At 39.3% G+C, this 21653-nt stretch overlaps 1 protein-coding gene across 1 annotated transcript in view; it reads right to left on the reverse strand.

Annotated features, from left to right (window-relative positions):
• Positions 1–3497: 3497 nt before the first annotated feature.
• Positions 3498–21653, reverse strand: part of mvda (mevalonate (diphospho) decarboxylase a) — a 36478-nt gene continuing 18322 nt past the window's right edge. Inside the window, exons 7-11 of the mRNA XM_073070239.1 lie at positions 20569–20643; positions 19489–19704; positions 14173–14288; positions 10917–11025; positions 3498–4946 (exon numbers count right to left, since the gene is read on the reverse strand). Of these exons, the coding sequence (XP_072926340.1) occupies positions 4872–4946; positions 10917–11025; positions 14173–14288; positions 19489–19704; positions 20569–20643 (591 nt within the window). The 3' untranslated portion in view covers positions 3498–4871. The remainder of the gene's footprint in view (positions 4947–10916; positions 11026–14172; positions 14289–19488; positions 19705–20568; positions 20644–21653) is intronic.

Below are 21653 nucleotides of genomic sequence, written 5' to 3' on the forward strand. Positions count from 1 at the left end.
AAAAGAACAAAATGTGTTTATGTTCAAAGAAACCTTACCATTACCCTACTACGGTAGATATTAGTACTGGTAAGATATTCTGAACTCCAAGAATAGATTCAGAGCAAAGAATACAAAAGTAGAAGTTTTTTCTACATATTTCTGCTTACTTAGGAGTTTTAATTTTCATGCTAGTCATTTTACGGTTTTGCATTTTAAATGTGCTCAAAAGCTTCCTTAAAATGTAATGTCCTCTCCAATACCTGGGAACTTCCATGCAATTCCAGGTAGCATACAGTCACTGCTCTCTCTAAGCTGCACGGGAGCAGCGCCGCGCGGTAACTGAAATGCTCCCGCGCACATAACCTTTGTTGCCACATATGATTTATCAAATTGCGTGTGCTGGTTGTCTGTCATTTCCGACAGTGACGTAACCTGTGGGGGAGGAGTTTTATAGGACAAAGGCTGTTGTACTGGGGCAGTTCCACTCTCTCGGCCTCAAAAATCTCGGTCCAATGGTACGAAAAATCATCACGGCTGGAGGCTTCCTCAGCTGCAATGGATAGCCATGTTGCCTTCTGTGCCTTGTCATTAAAGTGCCATGCAGTTTTCAGGCTGTGTAAACATTTCCTGCTCAGAGCAATGGTTAGTCTATTCAGCTGTAAGAAAAATTAGAGGAAACATTGCCCATAGCACTGGTGTTCTCTGACATACACTCATCCTTTGTTCACATCACTTTCTTTCTCCCCCACCCAGGTTCCATCTCTATATCATCTCCTCCTCATCTGCTTCCACTTATCAATCTCTTTTCCTCTTCCCTGTCTGTCTTGATTTGGCATCTCAATCCGAAAGAAATGATTAACACCTTTGCCTCAATAAGTGAGTGCTACTTGAGCATTGATTTTAGTTCCAGTCTCCAGTATCTGCAATCACTTTGGCTTTCAAGGTCCTCTATACAATGAGAGTAAGAAGGTAACTAGGGGGAAGGTAAGATCATTCAAGGATAAAAGGAGGAACATTTGCTTGGATACAGTTCAGATCCTTAATGAGTACCAAGAAGGTTGTGGAAGATAGGGAGATCAGTACCAAGCAAATTAAAATCCTAGAGATTTCAAAATAAGAGCATTAAAGTGGACAAATCCCAAGATCCTGATGGGATATACCCCACGTTATTGAGAAAGCCAAGAGATTATTAAGGACTTGACCATAAATTCTCGCCCTCTCTAGCCACAGGTGAGGTCCCAGAGGACTGGCAAGTAGCTAATGTTGTTCCATTATTCAAGAAGACAACCAGTGATAATCCCGTAAGCTCAAGACCGGAGAGTCTCACATCGGTGGTAGGGAAGTTACTGGAGAGAATGATTAGGGATAGGATTTATGAGCACCTGGAGAACCGTGGCCTAATTAGGGAGTGCCATCATAGCTCTGTTCAGGCCAAGTCATGTCTTACTAAATTAATTTGAGATTTTTGACGATTGTGATTATTGAAGGTAGAGCAGTGAACATTCTTTACATGGTTTTAGAAAGGCATTTGATAAGATCTCTCATGGGAGGTTCATCCAGAAAATTAAGATGAATGGGATTAATTTGTAGTTCAAATATCATTCAACTATACATGAACATAGCCAAAGGAAACAGCATTCCTCCAGGGCCAAGGTGCAAAACACATTACCAACAGCACACAGTACAAAGCACACATAGCACATATGGTTACGATGTCAGGGAAAAAAGGCACAAAGAAAACAATAATAATATAGCGCAAGTCACTATGTGTCATGACTAGATTGTTGTGGTTCAGCTTGCTCTTTCATCAAGCAAACACTGATCCATGGTGAACTAGCCATTCAGATTCAAAACTGGCTTGCCCACAGAACACAAGAGTGGTGGTGATTGAAGGGACTTATTCACGCTGGAGGTCTGTTTTTAGTGGTGCTCTGCAGGGATAAAAGACCTGTACTGGGACCTCTGCTGTTTGTGATGTATATAAATGACCTGGATGAAAATGTAGATGGGTGGATTAGTAAGTTTGCAGATGATACTGAGACTGGTGGTGTCGTGGATAGCGTAGAGGACTGGCAAAGTATACAATGGGATATAGATCTGTTGCTGACATGGGCAGAGAGGTGGCAGATGGGAGCACAACCCAGTCAAGTGTGAAGGGTTACACCTTGGTAGGTCAAATACAAAGAGGCAGTACACTGGTAAGCAAGATCCTTAACAGTGTTGATTAGCAGAGGGATTTTGGGATTCAAGTTTATAGCTCCCTATAAATAGCTACGTAGGGTGGTTAAGGCGGCATATTAGTCAAGGCATTAAGTTCAAAAGTCAGGAAGTTATGTTGCAGCTTTATAGAACTCTACGTACAAACAAGCTGGAGGAACACAGCAGGTCGGGCAGCATCCGTGGAAACGAGCAGTCAATTTCGGGCCGAGACCCTTCGTCAGGACTGAAGGAGGGGGCAGGGGCCCCACAAAGAAGGTGGGGGGAGGGTGGAAAGGCTGGTAGGTGCCAGGTGAAAAACCAATCAGAGGAAAGATCAAGGGGTGGGGGAGGGGAAGCAGGGAGGGGATAGGCAGGAAAGGTGAAGAAGGAATGTAAGGGGAAAGCACTATGGGTAGTAGAAGGCGGCAGAGTCATGAGAGAGGTGATAGGCAGCTGGAAGAGGAAGCAGAGGGAAAGTGGGATGGGGGAAGGGAGAGGGAGGGAATTACCGGAAGTTGGAGAACTCAATGTTCATACCAAGGGGCTGGAGACTACCCAGACGGTATATGAGGTGTTGCTCCTCCAACCTGAGTTCGGCCTCATCATGGCAGTAGAGGAGGCCATGTATGGACATATCCGCCTCCTGCATCTGGAGGATTGCATACAGACATGATTACCCCATTTTGGGAAAATTTTTAAGGCTCTGGAGAGGGTACAGAAGAGGTTTATCAGGATGCTGACTGGATTAGAGGGTGTGTGCTATAACAAGAAGTTGAATAAACTTGGGTTGTTTTCTCTGGACCAGCAGAGGCTGAGGGGAGATCTGATAGAATTTTTAAGATTATGAGAAGCATAAATAGAGTAGAAAGACACTACCTTTTTTTCCCAGGGTTGAAATGTGTAATACCAGGCGGCATGTATTTAAGGCGAGAGAGGGTGACTTCAAAGGAGATGTGAGGGGCAAGTTTTTTTCAAAACTCAGAGTGGTGGGTGCCTGGAGTGATGCTAAAAGGTAGATTGGAGACTTAAGAAATATTTAGATAGGCACGTGAATGCGAGGAAAATGGAAGGATATGGCCTGTTCCTGTTTTGCACTGTATTGTTCTATGTTCAAACCATTTCCAAAAATATGATAAAGGGTTTTGCCTGGTACTAAGTTTGTACTTGATATTAAATTAAAGCTCTAAAATTAGTTAAGTAGTGTTTGCAAGGTTCTCTAATGCACTGCAGATTAGAAAGATTGTTGTTGCAACTTCCTTAAACAAAAATTACACTAAAACAGTTTAATCATGTAAAAGGGTGATCTGTAAAAATATTTAATTACATACAAATTCCCTTTTTTCTCAGTGTAGTTGCTGCATTGCATCATTTTTATTTAAATACTGTTTGGCAGTTACAGCTGTATTAAAATCAGTGAAACAAACTAGGAAATACAAAATCAGAAATTCTGCACACTAACAATAACAGTTATAACAATGTTCTGTAGTTCATGGCAGAATGTTGGCTTATCACCATGAATCCCCTTACACAAAAAAAAGATAAAAAGTGGAGGTAAATGATTTGTCCAGTTTCAGGTGTAAAGCCATTAACTAAACCATGGGATGAACTCATTTAACCATCATTTTCATCGCAAGATTTAAGATGAGGTGGACGTAGTTGGCTGGTGAGTGGGAAAGTGAAAGCTTTGAAATGTACAAAACCACTTCCTTGTATATTACCAGAATTAATATAATAAATTAAGTCAAAGTGTCAAAAATCCTGAGAAAGTGTACTTTAAAAACAAAGAATAGGCATAGATAACCACATCCTAATTTAGTCACAAAGCATGCATAACATTTTCCTCCACAGCAAACACAAGTTACAGCTTTTCTTCCAAAAGTACCATGAGATTCAATTTTAAAGCCATTTTAAAATTTTCTCTGACACCTCACTCTGCTGCTTTTAACTATTTTTGTACTTTCTTTGGAAAAATGTCATCCTGCTTGCACAATAGAGCAAATTAAAATGGTTACTTTCTAAAGAGCAAAACTACTGCGTTTAGTTTCACAATGAAAGTTCAGCAGTGGTCTGGTTTACAGTTATTACACTGATGTGCAATCAGCAGAAGTACTGTGGGCAGCAGTAATAGTAACAGATTCCCTTACTTGTTAAAATTATAAGAAAACTTCTATAAATGCATATCAGCAAGATACACCCAAATGAAACTCTTATTACAAGTTTTAGATCCTCAATTTGAATGAAAACAAGTTACTAGGGATTGGAACAGTAAGAGCTGGGATTTCATTTGAAGTCAATTGGACAAAGATATCACTGAACAAACAAAGCAGCTATTATTGTACTCAATATAGACTTGTTTTCTGGAAAAAAAAGGGTTGACCAAGATTCATGAATATAAAAATAATAAATTCTATCAACAGGGTAGGTATGCTAATGGGAATTGATGAATCATATATTGAGAACTATACTTCAAATTTCTACTCATTTGTGGTCTTAATACATTACTGTACTCAAAATTCATATAGCTAATATAGCAAGGATTAATGCAAGAATAATTTGCACTTAGTTGATACAGACTGAAACCTGTGAATACAATTTGGATATACAAGTTATACATACTGTACAGGGCATGTTTATTAGTCAAAAACATCTTGCAAGTACTTCACTTTTTGCAAAAAGTGGTTCTTTAGGCATTATTCCTTGGCAAGTCCGTCTTCTCCAACAAGATGCTGGTTGATGTCTTCTATCAACTGTGGCCCTGGTCCGACCTTTGATAAGAAAATCCAAATTGCTAGAGTGAATATTAAGTTCACAAAGATCAATATGTGGCTTGAACAAACAAATTTGGTTATTGATTTCTTTTCCCTTCTAATAGAATTATAATCTGCAAGGACTGATCTCCTGAAATGAGGTAATCAAGTACAGGTAACCTACAAAATAAGAAAACTTTGAAATCCATTCCAATCCTATGAGGGACAAAAAAAAAGTATTCAAAGTAAATTTATTATCAAAGTACATACTATATATGTCACTATATGGGACTCAGAAACATTTTCTTGCAGGCATTCACAGCAAATACAAAGAAACACAACTGAATGAAAAAAAAAAATGACAAACAACCAATGTGCAAATACAAAAAACAAACAAAATAGCAATCCGTAATAAATAAGCAATAAATGTCAAGAACACGAGTTGAGTCCTTGAAAGTGTGTCCACCTGTTGTGGGAACAGTTCAGTGCTGGGATGAGCGAAGTCGAGTTACCCCTTTGGTTTGAGAGCCTGTTGGTCGAGGGATATTAACTGTTCCTGAACCTGATGGTGTGGGTCCTGAGGCTCTATACCACAGGGCTGCCAACCTTTTTTATGCCATGGAACCTTACCATTAACGGAGAGGTATGTGAACCCCATGCTGGGAACCCCTGTTTACCACCCTCCTGATAGCAGCAGCTAGAAGAGAGCATGGCCTGGATGGTGGGGGTCCTTAATGCTTTCCTGTGACAGTGCTCCTTGTAGATGTGCTCAGTGATAGGGAGGGCTTTGCCTGTGATGGACTGTGTTGCATCCACTACTTTTTCTAGGATTTTCCAATCAAGGCCATTGCTATTTCCATACCTGGCCATGATGCAACCAGTCAGTATACTCTCCACTGCGCATCTTTAGAAGTCTGTTAAAAGTTTTAGATGACATGCCAAATCTTCAACAAACTTTGAAGAAAGTAGTGGTGCTGCCGTACCTTCTTTGTACCCAGGACAGATCTTCTGAAATGATAATGCCAGGGAATTGAAAGTGACTTATCCTCTCCTCCTCTGACTCAGTGATGAGGACTGGCTCATGGGCCTCTGATTTCTTCCTGCTGCAGTCAACCAGCTCTGTGGTTTTGCTGACATTGACTGAGAGGTTATTGTTGTGGCACCACTCAGACAGATTTTCAATCTCCCTCCTACATGCTGATTTGTCACCGCCTTTGATTCAGCCTACAACAGTGGTGTGGTCAGCAAAGAAATTCTCGAGAACTATTTTAATTTATTCAACCTAACCAATTTCATTTTATACAAAAAAATTGCCTTATTCAGAGCAAGATGAGAGACTCCAAATACATTTCAACAGAGACAGCTCCTATGGGGCTGAAGTTAATAAATTGTTTAACATCCCAGGTAGAATGAAGGCTATAAAAGTTGGAAAGGCATGAGTTTTTCCCAAAAGCTCACTAGCAGTCAATGAAGTAGGTAACTAATTAATACAATGTTACATCAATTTCAAACAAAAAATAAAGAAATGCATTCAGATTAATAATCACTAATATGGGTCATATCAATTTCTAGAAAGCACTTGGTTATGTTCTAGATAAGTAGTTTGAGAAAAGGAGAGCATGCCATAAAAGGAAAAGTTTGAATCTCAGGCAGATGCAAATATGATTCAATGCAGGAAACTGAAAGAAGATAGATATTTCAATGTGGGAACACAAATTAAAATGGAAAGCATGGCAAATGTGTTCTTCTACCAAACAAAAATATTAAAACAATTGTTATCTTTTACAGGCATAAGCAATCATAATGACAGACAGGATTTGAGTTTATTCCAAGAGGAACGGAATATTTGAAAATAAATGGTAAATTGGTTCCCTAAGCCGGCTCTGCTAATCATTAAACCACTGCTAATCCAATCTGGGGCTTGACACGCTTTTCTCCTCTCTCCCCACTGCTTTGTTATTGAAATACCATCAATAATGCTCTGAATGTTATCAATGGCTCTACCTCCACTGCTCTTTGGGATAGAGAATTGTAAAGGTTTATGACGTCAGAAAAAAAAATTCCTTCTCATGTCTGAAATAAGTTAACTCTTATTCTGAAATTTGGTGTCCTCTGGTGCTAGATACCCTGGTTATGACAGACAGACTCCTTCCATCCATCTCACATGTTTCATTAAGATCTTTCATTCTTCCACACTCGAATGAGCATTGGCCCAATTTCAACTTAATGAGCCTTCACTGCACTACTTCTAATGCAAACACGTTAAATACGAAAGGAATGCTCTCGAATCAGAATCACCGGCATATGTCGTGAAGTTTGTTAACTTTCCAATAGCAGTACAATGCAATGCATGATAATAGAGAAAAAAATGTGAATTACATTAAGTACATATAAATATTAAAAAGTTATATTAAATAGGTAGTGCAAAAAATAGGAAATAAAAAATAGTGAGGTAGTATTCATGGATTCAATGTCCATTCAGAAATCAGATGGCAGGGGGAAGAAGCTGTTCCTGAATCATTGAGTGTGTGCCTTCAGGCTTCTGTACCTCCTTTCTGATGGTACCTCATGGTAGCAATGAGAACAAGGCATGTCCTTGGTGGTCGTCATCATCATCATCTGATGTCACCCAGCTTCCTAAGTAGCAAAAGTTCTGTACTTGTTTTATGTCTTCCCCGTTTATTCTCAGCCTGCAATTAGGATTCTCCTTTTTGGATATCACCATACATTGTCTTTTTGCAATTGATAGATAGACCTATTTTTGCACTTTCTTCAACAACTTTATCAATTAAGTTTTGTAGTTCCTCCTCCGTACTTGCAATTAACACAGTGTCATTCCCAGATCTGAAATTATTGATGTTTTCACCACCAACTTTGATTCCCAAGATGTCTCTTATTTTTGGTAATATTGTTTCACTGTACACATTAAACAAATCAGGGGAGAAAACATACCCTTGTCTAACGCCTCTCTTGATTTTCATAAACTGACTCACTTCTCCATCTATTCTTTCAGCGGCAGTTTGTCCCCAGTACAGATTTCTGATTAGGTGGAAGTCTTTCGAATCTAGATCTAGAATTTCCTGAAATATTTCAAATAACTTATTGTGCTTCACTTTATCAAATGCTTTTGTGCAGTCGATAAAACAAACAAATCTTTTTGCACTTGAATAGCTCATTCTGATAGTATCCTTAACATCAATTTTGCGTTTCTTGTCCCTTTGTCTTTCGTAAAGCCACATTGTTCTTTACCTATCTCAGCTTGTATCTTACCTTTAGCTCTTGTCATCAATATTCTTAGAAGTATCTTGGTGATATGACTCATTAAACTTATGGTCCTATGTAATTCACATTCTATTGCTCCAGGTTTCTTAGGTAGAGTGATAAATACTGATTTTTTCATCTCTTCTGGTATTATTCCAGTCTCATAAATGTCATTGATTAAATCAGTAAGTTTTTCAATTCCATAATCTTCAAGGGCAATAATTTGTTCTATTACTAATTTATCAGGACCTGGTGCCTTTCCTTCCTTCATCTTATTTATTGCATTATGTTTAGAGTCCTTGGTGGTAGGGGTCCTTAATCCTGGATACTGCAGTCACCTCAAAACTTGCCTGTTTATGTTCCATATAGCTTGCAGTAAAGACAAATATTCCATCAGCCTTCCTAACTAAATGCTGTATTTCATGTACAAGGACTCCTGATCCCTTTCTATTGAAAACATTTTATGGTATCACTACTTAAATAACATACTCTTTCATTCGTCCTTCCAAAACTGTAACCATTATACACCGTTTGCCAACATTGTCCCCCAATTTATATCCTTTTACAGACTGCGTGTTTCTCAACTTCTTAAACCACAGCTTTGTATCATCATCAATTTTGGCAAAGTATGCCCCTCCACTTTAATCACATGATTAATATAGATTAATGTCCAGAACACATTCCTGGGGCATCAGGCTAGTTACTGATTGCAATCTAAAAATGAGGCATTTATTGCTGCTTTATTTTCTGTTTATCAAACACTCCCCTATCCACACCAATAAATTAACCCACCCCTGTGCTTTCTTACCCTATGCAGTAGCCTACATGACCTTTAGGTCACCCAAATACACAACAGCACACGTTTTGATGTATCCACCTTACTTGTTGCATCCTGATAGGACTCCAGCAAGTTTACTTTTTTGTAAGATGAAGTTCAGTCTGATTGATCATCCTATGATTTTCTAAATGTTTATTTCTTACTCAACAGATTTTAGCATTCCCCACCCCCCGTGACACTTTAGGATAACTGATTGATAGTTTCCTGCTTTCAGTTCAATAGCGGTGCAATAGCTGGGTTTTCTCCTAGGATCTCTTTAGAATCCAAAGAATTTAGATTATACCCAATGCATCTACCATCTCTGCAGCTGCATAAAAAAGATTACCTTGAATTTGTGCAGTTTTAGCATTCTTACTAGGAGGGTATTAGGCTGGGACAAAATGCAAAACATATTTGACATGGCAAGAGAAGATATCAAATCCAAATTATGTGGAAAAATTAAGGTAACTGCATTGCAAGTGGAAAAAAGCAAAAGAATGCAGCAGGGGATTCTATTTTATTACTTATGCAATTCCTAATTGCAAGCTCTTAGTTCTTAGCCTTATAGAAGACAAGTTAAGCATTTATCCAAGTTAAACCATATTCATAATTTGTGTTCACTGGATTGAGTTCCAGAATCCCACCCTATCCAGTCAAAATATTTTTCTTCAACCTCTTTACTATCCCAGCACCAATTATCTTAAATTTGTGTCTCAATGTTTTGATATTTTCCTCTTTATTCTGATTACATCTCAGATTTTACCAAATTCATATAAATTTCCCATGATCTTATTTTGGTCCTATAAAAACTGCAGCCCAATCAATCTCTCCTTAGACATCATCATTGTAGATCTCATCTGCACCATTTTTAATGCTACATCTTTTTTCTGATAATGAAATGAACAGAACCATATAGTTCTCCAGCTGGTTTTCTTCTGCTCTTTTAATCTATTGCTTGACCTATAAATTATACCAATCTCTTTTAAACAACACTGCCCTTCTTACAGAGGTCTGTAGACCCAATCCCCCTCTGATTATCTGTTGTGTGCAGTATCCTACCATTTATTGTAAAACGTCCAGGCCTTGCATTGTGTATTCCTCAAATACATTAACTCACACACTCTGCACTGCCTCCTATTTGCTACTTCTTTTGTCTATCTAGCCAGTCTATTGATGTATTCTTACGTGGAGTTTTCTTCCTTACACATCATGCCTTTTACATTTTGGATAGTAACTATTAATATAAGCTACAAAAATGACATTATCACAGAGTAAACACAAGAGATTCTGCAGAAGCTGGAAATTCAGACCAATACACAAAATGCTGGAGGAACTCAGCAGGCCAGGCAGCTCTGATGGAAATGAATAACCAGTTGACGTTTTGGGTCGAGACACTTCATCAGCACTGGAAAGAAAGGGGAAGAAGTCAAGAGTAAGAAGGTGGGGAGAGGGGAAGGATTACAAGCCAGCTGGTGATCGGTGAAGTCAGTTGAGGGGGAAGGTGGGTGGGATGAAGTGAGGAGCTGGGAGATGATAGGTGGATAAGGTAAGGGGCTGAAGAAGATGGAATCTGATTGGAGAGTGGACCATGGGAGAAAGGGGAAGAGTGGCACCAAAGGGAGGTGAAGGGCAAGCAGAATGGGGGGGAAGAGAGAAATTACCAGGTTAGAGATATTAATGTATGTGCCACCAGGTTGGAGACTACCCAAACAGAATATGACGTGTTGCTCCTCCATCCTGAAAGTGGCCTCTTCAGCGCAGTAGAGGAGGCCATAGACCATCAAGACAAGACGAAGCCCATGTTATGTAGAGAAAAGCCTGAATTAAGCATTACTGAGCAAACAAAATCTGAAACCAAGAGGAAAAGCAGGAGAACAGAAACTTTACAAGATATTGCTCTCAGCAGTTACCTGAGTATTAATGATGTATCGAACGCCACCCTTAATTGGATCCATGTGGATGCTGGACTTCAGTGGCTCAGGAAGGGCAACTGATTTTACTGGCAAACCTTTCAGGAACCTGGAAAATATGATACAAGAAATGTAAAAAGACAAAATACTATTCCTTTATAATTCTGCTTCCCATCTCCTCACATTTTAAAACTATTTTCATTTTTCAAAGCCATATGCATGAAATTAAAATCCCAAGAAAGTGAATCACAGGTTGTGATTGAATATGTCAAGTCAAGAATCTTTGCCAACATTTCTAGGATACTTCATTTAAGATCAACTACCCTATCCTTGCCAGCTTGATGTCAAGTAGGTAAAGGAGTAATTGGATGCTTCTGTCAAGGAAGAAGTATCCAGACCACAAGGAATTTGGATAATGAATACAAGAATTCTGAGATAACAGTTAAGCCTTTCTACGAATTTATCAAATCTTTGCAATCCACAATTCTCAAAAGGGTCACCAAATAATTGTTGCTCCACAGATATTGTCTGACTTTCAGTATTTCCAGAATTTGGTTTTTATTTTCAAAGTAAATCACAGTGCAAAACGAAATGCCTTTTTTTGTGATGCACGCCCATGGATTAAAGCACGCCCATGGATTAAAATATACAGTAGCTTTAGGTCTACTTTTTATTTTGAAATAACAACACAAGTGTTCCACAGTGTCAACCGTGACTCCTAACAGTGCTTTCAGGTTCCAAATTGGAGACTGAGCAAAAACACATTGGTTGATATTTACGGTATTTAGCAATACAGTGTGGAATAGGCCCCACCAGCTCTTCGAGCCATGCCATCCCAGCAATCCCACAACCCTGATTAACCCCAACCTAAACACAGGACAATCCACCAATTAACCTACCCAGTACATCTCTGGACTGCGGGAGGAAACTGGGGCACCCAGGGAGGATGTAGGGACTCCTTATAGAGGATGATGGGATTGAACTCTACACTCCAAGGCTCCGAGTTGTAATAGCATCACACTATCTGCTACACTACCAGGCCAACACCAGAGAAGCACTCATTGACAGAAGCATCCTTCTGTTCAGACATCAATAATCCACCAACCTGCCTCTCATCCAAACGCAGAAGTTTTCATAACACAATTTTAAAGAACACTTGAGGTGGAATCCTTATATTTTACGTCTTTCCTTCCCACCATCTCCCCCCATCCAGGAACATGAACAATTTCCTGAGTGAAGCGCTTACACTTTGCTCATTGCATGTTATGGATTTGATGGATGAGAATACGACAGATTCAGTCATCACATTTATTTTTAAATAACTCCCAACGGCCAAACAGAAATATAGGATTAGTACGAACGGGTTGTTGAGGATCAGTACAGACTGAGCGTCATAACCTCTAATTCCACACTGTGCAATTTGTTCCTTTGCATAGGGAGACAGACAGCAAATCTGACATTTCTCCCTCTCTCTCATCCCACTCATACCCTCAATTGCATCCCCCTTCTAGCATTCACCATTGTAAGCCAGTACCTGACTGCCATATTGTGCTCCTTGCTGTTTGCTTTGCTATTTTCCAGTGCGCAATTCCATGTGGTGTAACCAGTCCAGCTACTCGTTCACCTACTCAACTTCCATCCATGAAGTGCTGGCAAGGATGTAAGTGTCAGGCTTTGCAAGCTTTTCAAACCTTGTAGTCAGGGCACCTTTTGTCCCTGCTATGTATAGTGGGCAGCTCTCAATCATGCGAACAGTAAATATTGTGAAAGGTTTCTGGTGATATTTCCACAAAATGTCTTTTCCCAAAATAGTTTTCATTTGAGAAAGGGATCTTGCAAAGAGAGGAAGTCATCTGGACAGATATTACTTTTCAGATTATCACTTTTAATAAACAAACAATTGTATATATGTTAGGAAACTGAATAGTTACAAAACCCCATTTATATACTGACCAGTTTTTTGGGCAAGGTAAAACTAAATTGGGCAATGTGCCAAATAACAAATCAAATAGAATGGTGCCAGAGGGTGACTTCCCCCCAGCCCATCAGTGAAACAGTTAAATTCTTCCTCTTCTAATGTCTCTATTTTCCTTTTCAGGATGGCTGGGGTCCTGACGGAGTCTTTGATCTTCAGTGGCACTCAAATCGTGGTTCTGCACGGCAGTGTGTTCCCGTTCTTGGAGCTCGTCAATCGGCCATGTTTTCAATATGTCCAGGTATGGCCTAAAATTGGGCATCTTTAGGGTGTAGCCTTGCACAGCCCTGTGGACACAATTTTTTTGTGAACTGAAACGTCGCAGGAACTGGACCATCTAAACAACAAAAGCAGCTGTCAGAGGCCGCTGCACTGTGATGGATCGCACTCTTTCATTGGGGAATGAGATTTTTGCTGCCGGTTCTCGAGTTGGGGAACTCGAAATAAAAGCAACGCTTCAGACTGTGATTGACTGTTTGCCTTCCCTCTCGTTTTCGAAGGGTGATAGCTGCCTCTACCTTGTTAGTATGAGAGAGAGCCTGCGGATGTCAAAATGTTGGAATGAACAATTAGTTTTTGATGTACTGTAGACCACAGTACATGGTGGGTGATAAGAATGCTGGTGCTTTATGCTAGAATGGGGAGGGTTGACGCTGCTTGCGCGTGTGAGAAGGACAGGGGGCTTCTTAAGTTTTTTTTTCCCTGTAGTTCATTCTTTGGGGTTTTTCTTCTGTTTTGAGGATGTCTGCAGAGAATGAGAATTTCAGGTTGTACATTGTATACATTCTCTGATATTAAATGAAACCATTGAAATATTAAGAATTATCCATCTGCAATTGAGCAACCTTTTAAAGTTCTTTTAAGATAAATATAATTTAGCTGACTAAGATTAACTGACTTGTGATTTTCAATAGCAATCTTTACCTCCATATGCAACCTCAATTTCCTCCAATGCAGCACAAAATTACTAAGATACTAATTATAGTAAATCCAGTGTAACTTGTACACATGGCAACTAAATACCCCATCTGTAAGAACAAAATTAAAATTTATTATTTGAGGAAGGAACCTTCTGGAAGTCACACTAAAGTGGTGAAAATGCCAAGCCAGGATCATTTTTCTTCTAGCCAAACATAGGCTAAGCTCCTTGCCAAAATGAAGATATCAAAGTTATGAATATTTCCTTCATTAGATATCAGACAACAAATTGCAATGACTCTGCAGTAGTAGAAAACTGTACCGAATAAAAAGCAAACACATTAAGAACACTGTAAAACTCACTGGTCACCATTTTCTTCTGGAGGAAAATAATGTTTAACAACTTCCACAAATTCATCCACATGTTGTTCCAGTGTGTAAATGACTGCATTGGGGCCAGCATCAAATGTGTATGCCACCTAAAGAGACCAGCAAAGTGGATCAGAAAGAGAAATGGATTACACATTTCACAGTACAACCACGGACTACCTATACTCATCTTACTCTAAACGACAGTATGACATAGAAGCAGTATTAGGCCATTTGGCCTTTCCAGTCTGCTCTGCTATTCATTCACAGCTGATTTATTTTCTGCTCTCAACCCCATTCTCCAGCCTTCTCCCCATCACTTTTGACACCATTACTAATAAAGGAACTATCAACCTCTTGCTTTAAACATTTCCAATAAATTGCCTCCATACTGTCTGTGGTAATGAATTCCATAGATTCACCACCTTCTGGCTAAAGAAATTCATCCTCATCTGTTCTAAAAGGACATCCTATTTTTGAGGCTGTCTTCTGGTGCTAGACTCTCTCAATGCTGGAAATATCCATGTCCATTCTATCTAGGCCTTTCAATATTCAGTAGGCTTCAATGAGAACTCCCCTCACCCTGCTGAACTCCAGTGAATACAGGTCCAGAACCATCAAATGCTTTCATACATTAAACCTTTTATCCATACCATGGGCTCCTATCTTGTTAAGCAGCTTCATATGCAGCAACTTATCAAAGGCCTTTTGAAAATCCAAGTAAATAACATCCATGAATTCTCCTTTAGCTACCATGCTTGTTACTTCCTCAAAAAAAATCTAATAGATTTGTCAGGCAAGATCTCTCCTGAGGGAAATCATGCTGACTTTGGCCTATTTTATCATGTGCTTCCAAGTACCCCAAAATCTCATCCTTAATAAGAACGTAAGAAATGGAAGTGGGCCATGTGGTCCATCAAACTTGTTCTACAGTTCTTTAAAGTTGTGGCTGATCTAGCTGTAAACTCAGCTCTACTTATCCATCTTCTTCCCATAACCCTTAATTCCTCTACTATACAAAGATCTGTGTCTTAAATATATTTTATGTGGTGGCCTCTCCAGGAAGGGGGATTGAACTCTACAATATTACTAACCTACAATTTCCTGTCCTTTGCCTATATCACTTCTTAAAGAGTGGAGTGACATTTGTGATTTTCCAGTCCTCTGGAACGATTTCTGACTTTACTGATTCTAGAAATGTCACCACTAATGCCTCCACAACTTCTTCAACTACCTCCTTCAAAGCCCTGGGTGTAGTCTATCTAGTCCAGGTGTCTTATCCACCATCAGGCCTTTAAGCTTCACAAGCACCTTTGCTTTAGTAATAGTAATGCAATATACTTCTGCCCCTTGACTCTCTCAAATTTCTGACACATTGCTGGTGTCTTTCACTGTGATAGCTGACACAAATACTTATTCAGTTTACTTGCCACTTCTTTATTCCCTATTACCACTTCTTCAGTATTATTTTCCAGCGGCCCAGTTGTCTCATTCTCCCTTTAGAATGCTGCTTCTTTTGGATGAAATCATCCCACATCTTGCAAATCACTGCCAGAAATTCCCACCACTGCCGTTCCACTGTCACTTCTGCTAGAGTCGCCTTCCAATCAACTTTGGCCAGCTCCTCTCTCATGCATCTGTAGTTACCTTTACTACCAATACCAACACATCTGATTTTAGTTTCTCCCTCTCAAACTGCAGAGTGAATTATATCATATTATGATCACTGCCTCCAAAGGATTCCTTCACTGTAAACTGCCTAATCAAATCGGTGACTGTCAAATGGCCGTGCACGTAAGGAAGATGGCCTTTCAGTCTTTGGTTGCTTATTTAGGACAGAGAAAAGTACAGCACAGAAACTGCCCTTTGGCGTATAATGTCTGTGCCAACCACAATGCCAATGAAAAGTACACATCTATCTACACATTGTCTATACCCCTTCATTTCCTGCCTGTTCAGTGACTATCTAAATGTCTCTTAAATGTTGCTATTGTATCTGCTTCCACCTCTTCCCTAGCAGTGTGTTCCCAGTGCCTGCATTCGGCGGGGCGGGGGTAAGAAAATTTGTCTTGTAAATCTCCTTTAAACATTCCTCCTGTCACCTCAAAGCTATACCCGTAATATCTGACAGTAGTACAGCATAGAAGCGGGCTCCTTTTTGAACTCAACCACGCTGACCAAGATGCCCACCTCAACTAGTTCCATTTGCCCAATATCCCTCTAAACCTTTCCTATCCTGTGTACCTGTTTAAGTCTCCTTTCTGAATTTTCCACTCTGGGAAGAAGACTGACTATCTGCCCCCTCTATACCTCTCACTATCTTAAATACTTTACTGGGTCACTCTTTCAGCCTGTAAAACTCCAGGGAAAACAATCCAAGTTTACCCAACCTCTGCTTGCAGCTAATATTCTTTAATCTAAGCGACATCCTGGTGAACCTCTTCTGCACGGTCTTCAAAGCTTCCAAATCCTTCCTGTGAAGCAGTAACCAGACCTCCACGCCGTACTGCAAATGTGGCCTGATATAGCTGCAACACGACCTCTTGACTTGTACTCAGACACCCTGACCAATGAACAAGTATGTCATATCCCTTCTTTATCATATTATCTACCTGCAACACCACTGTCAGGAAACTATAGAGTTGTGTCCTCCAAGACTACTTAGCAGTATGCAGGAACAGAGGTGTCCAAGTCTACAGATCTCCTGTAGTTGCCATGCAAGTCGATAGGGTGGTCAAGAAGACGTATGGTGTGATCGCCTTCGTTAGTCGGGGGATTGAGTTCCAGAGCCGCAAGATAATGTTGCAGCTCTATAAAACTCTTATTAGACCACACAAAGCACTGTGTTCAGTTTACATTATAGGAAGGATGTGGAAGCTTTAGAGAGATTCAAAGATGTACCAGGATGCTGGCTGGATTAGGAAGAATTTGAATGCATATGTTTGTAATGCGTCAACAAATACTTTAATGAAATAAGAATTTATCATTAGATTCTTAATAAATCAGCATCATATTTTTATCACCATAAGCAGAATAGTCATATTAAAGATGACAATAATGCCAAAACATGGACATTTACATTCGATCAATTACTTCCAACAAATATCTCAGCTGGTGGAGCAGGTTTAGAAGTTAAAAATTTGCCAAGATTTCGTAAGAGACTGCTTTGCACAATTTTTCTATGGTAAAATCTCCTATTGAAAAGACGGCAAGCTAATGCAAATCAGTGAGTGCTAATCACATTTTCATCATACACATTCTTGAACAGTGGAGGGGGAGTGGCAGAGATAGATTTAAAAAGTTACCTATTCTTGGCAAAATGCTAAACTTAACTGTAGTTGTAGTTATTCTCCATTTTGGTCCCATTTACTACGAAGCAAGAACGTTTAAGGGGGAACTACTTTACTGATATTAAGAGTGAACAGCAGAGGAGAAACGTCTGTTCTGGATTTATGAATTCTTGAAAGGGCTTGCCTGCCACACAAATATGTCTTCACACAAGTAGGCCCTGATCTGTCTCTCCAGGTATACAAATAAGGAAGATTAGCAGAAGTTAATGTGGATCCCTACTGACCAAGGGAGCTGAAAATACACACACAGGGGAATAAGGAAGTGGAAATGAAATTAAATACACCTTCATGACAGAAGATAATATAAAATTCCAAGAAACAATGAAATAGTGCAGGTCAAGATTAAATGGGGAACCCCAAAACAAAATTACCATTAGTTTAAAAAATGATCTGGAGAAGTTTGAGGGACTAAATGGTGATAAATTTCCACAACCTAATGAACTGCCTTCCAAGGTTTTAAAGGTGGCAGGTATGAAAATCATGACTAGATGACTAAATGTCATCTTCCTTTTTTTTTTTAAGATTCGAGAATGACTCCGTCAGATTCCAAGGCTACAGAGTTAACATACTGTAAATTTATGAAGAGCAAAGCACATTTGAGAAATCCTCTTTTTTGATGTTATAACTAGCAGAACAATAATCTGATTATATGGTGTTTGGAATTTGGAATTTGAACCCAAGACCATCAAACAAAGATAAATAGATCACATGATATGAAAGATAACAGACTGGCATGGTTTGAGGATTGGCTTAAGAATAAATGTGTTATTTTCCAGATTGTAAGGTTATGACCATTGGGTGACTATAGGATCAGGGTAGGGACCCAGCAGCTTGATGGTTGTGCAAGTGTGAAGAAGATGCTTCAAGAGATTTGATCGGTGAAACAAATTATTCCATCTACCATGACCTCACTCTAGGAAAGAAAATGTGAAATCATTCTCTTTGTTAAAATAGTGAGAGTTTGAAAGATGTCGATGTTAAGTGTGACCATATTGTCTTTATTCATGAATCATTCTAAGTTACTCTGCAAGCACAGAAAGCAGTTAAGGCAACAAACAATCTGCTGGAGGAAGTTAGCAGGTCAAACACAATTCATGTGGGGAGAAGAATTGTTGGTGTTTTGAGTTGAAAGTCTGCATCAGGACCAAACGTGGAGAGGAGAGAGGAGCCTGTTATACAGAGGAGAGGGAGAATGGTGAACCAGGGGCCAGTGGGTGATTGGAGAACCAAGGAGAGGTAAAGGATGACCTGCAGTGGAGAGGGAGGGGTGGAGCTGGAAGCTGAGTGAGGTACATAGAGGCAGCCAGAAAAAGGTAGATGGGAGTGAGGTGGTGGTGGGGGGTTTGGTGGGTGAAGATGGAGATAGCAAGGAAGATTTGTAATAGAGAAAATAAAATCTCTTGTATACAGTCTCTTGTGAAAAATCTCTTGTACAAGTGCAGGAGAGAGAATCTCAAGGTTTGTAGCATCATTACGGAAGGACAAGACCATAAACTAGAGCACCAAATTGCAGGGAAAATAGCCGTCTGTTAAGGAAGAAAGTCCCATCTGTCAAGCAGATAGAGGCAACCCCTAAAGAGATAAAACAAAGAACAAAGAAAACTGGAGTACTAATGAATTAATGTGATATCTGCACAAAACAAATACCTTAAATTTCTGGAAGATATTTTGGGTCAGTAGAATATCTCACTCAAATTGCTTACCAGTGTATGCTGTAACAGGACTTGAATCATCTGCCTTGTTTGATAAACTTAACACTGCTCTACAAGAGACTTTCTTTGTCTGCTGGCCTGATCTGAGCTGTAATTAAGGGGGAACTAGGCTCCACATGAAAGCCAGATTCAGGGTGCAAGCCGAACGCTCAAATCCCAATAGTTTGGGAAAGAGAGAAAATTTGCATTTAAGCAGGGTTATTTATACATCTTTTAAATGTATATCTAGATATTAGTGGTCAACGTACCAGCGTCTGTCCAAAGTAAGAGTTGTAACTGTGTACCAAATTAATGATACATTTGGAAATTTCATTAAGATAGAAGATTGGCGGAAAGGTATCAAGACAAGTGGCATGAAACTGATTGCTGTCCTTCATAGTTAACTGACCAAAAGTTTCAAAATCACGTTGCTTGATGGCTTCAATCATTTTCGCCATTTGTTGTGGAACAATTTCAGCTCGATACTGCAAAACAAAAAGTGCACACGTAAACCAGAAATACTTGCTAAGTCAGGCTGCGTGTCTAAAAAGCGAAACAATGTTTCAGATCAATGACATTCTTTCAGAATAGAAAATGCCCACATCCTTTCAGGTATGAAACATTTGCTACTCAGATATCCACTTTCCATTAAATTCATTATCTTCTGATTAAGCCACAGCAGACCCTGTGTCAATTGTGGCTGCCTCTTGAGTTAGAAGGGTGTGAGCTTCAGTCCCGAGGAAGAGACTGACACTTAAATGAATGCTGAGGAAATGTACCCGACTGATGGAATCATGTATCCTCTTAGATAGATAAAAGACGGCATGATTGAAGAGAAGCAAAAAAATGATGCCTTGGTCAGTATTCATTCAACTCAAAACAATCATTAGAACAATGTTAACCTCTGCCTTTTTAAACATATCCTGTATTACATAATTTACACCTAGTTTCATTTAAAATAATTTCTATAACAAAGGATAGAGAGGATCAGTACAGTGGAGGTTAGTAAAACACTCTACAGTACAGGCAATCTGCCCGTAAGGAGTCTGTACATTTTCCCTGTGACCACCTGGGTTTCCTCCTCGTAGCTGTTTGCAAGTTAATTGGTCATTGTAAATTGTCTCTTGATTAGACCCAGATTAAATCAGGGGATTGCTGGGCAGCATGGCTCAAAGGGCAGGAAGGGCCTACTCCCCTCTGCGTCTCAATAAACAAAAACAGTGAACAGCTGGAATTAGGATGTGATCAGTTTACAAGGAAGATGAACATGAATTTGGTATTAATCCGCCATACAACCAGTTTTTCAATTAACAAAGATCAAGAGTGCTTCCAATGTATGAATTTCACACCTTCAGTAAAGGACTCGTCTTGACACTGGTTTGCATCCCAGAACTACTACTGACCGACTTTTGTTCCGCATTAACCTGTTAAAAAAAAACAATATATATAAATAGCCGACCTCTAGTCCTATTCACTACCATGGAGATCAAAAGCACTCAAACCAGGAGACTTGGAACTTAAGAATTAGATATCAGGCTAACACTAACATTAATAGGCTGGCTTGAGCATGGCATCTGATGACTTCTACTTTTCCAGAAGCTGTGTTTAGTATAAACTAGGTTTCCTCAAATGACTAGCAGAAAAAGTATATAGAGAGAATGAGCAACACACTTTCATAACAAATTCAATACACTTCCTTCTTTGCTGAAATAGAAAGCAAGGACTGATGTCAGAGTGTGACGGCTTTAAAATCCAGCAGTAACAAGGTGAATAAATTACTATTGTGAAAGACTACAATGAAGCAAATTGCAAAGTAGGTTTATGCACTGAATAACTAACTCTGTCATCACAGAGATTTATGATGCAAGAAACGACTGTTTCACCCATTCTGTGTGCCAGGCAATAAAACTATCCAACATAATTCCACTTTCCAGCACAAGGTCCATGTAATAGGTTATATATCCTCATTAAGATGTTTTAATCTATTTTATGTTCATTCTTGGGATAGATGTGGATGACAGGGTCATCATTTAGCATGCACTGTTAATTGTCTTTGAGAAGCTTATTTTAGTGATTTTCTTCACCAGTTGCGAGAGGAAGTTTTGATACAATTGAGCAGTATGCTTCGAATAAAAGTTAAAACACAACCACAGTGCTGAGGTTAGGCCAGAGGGAGTGTGTGCTGTTTCCCTTCACCTCATGATCCATATGAGTTTTTAAACAACCATCTGCTGATTTCATTGTTACAAATATTAATACGAGTGAATCATCTTTTATTCCTTAGTTGCACAAGTTAAAATTCCCTGACTTGCTTTAATGGAATGCAATTAAACAGGTTTAAATTAGGTTTCCTTGATACTCACAGAATAAATCACTTCTATAGTTTTAATGTTTCTTGAATTCACAAAACTACTGTAAAAACAAGATACTTCTA

Source organism: Hemitrygon akajei, chromosome 17 (assembly GCF_048418815.1).
Source record: "Hemitrygon akajei chromosome 17, sHemAka1.3, whole genome shotgun sequence".
Lineage (NCBI taxonomy): Eukaryota > Metazoa > Chordata > Chondrichthyes > Myliobatiformes > Dasyatidae > Hemitrygon > Hemitrygon akajei.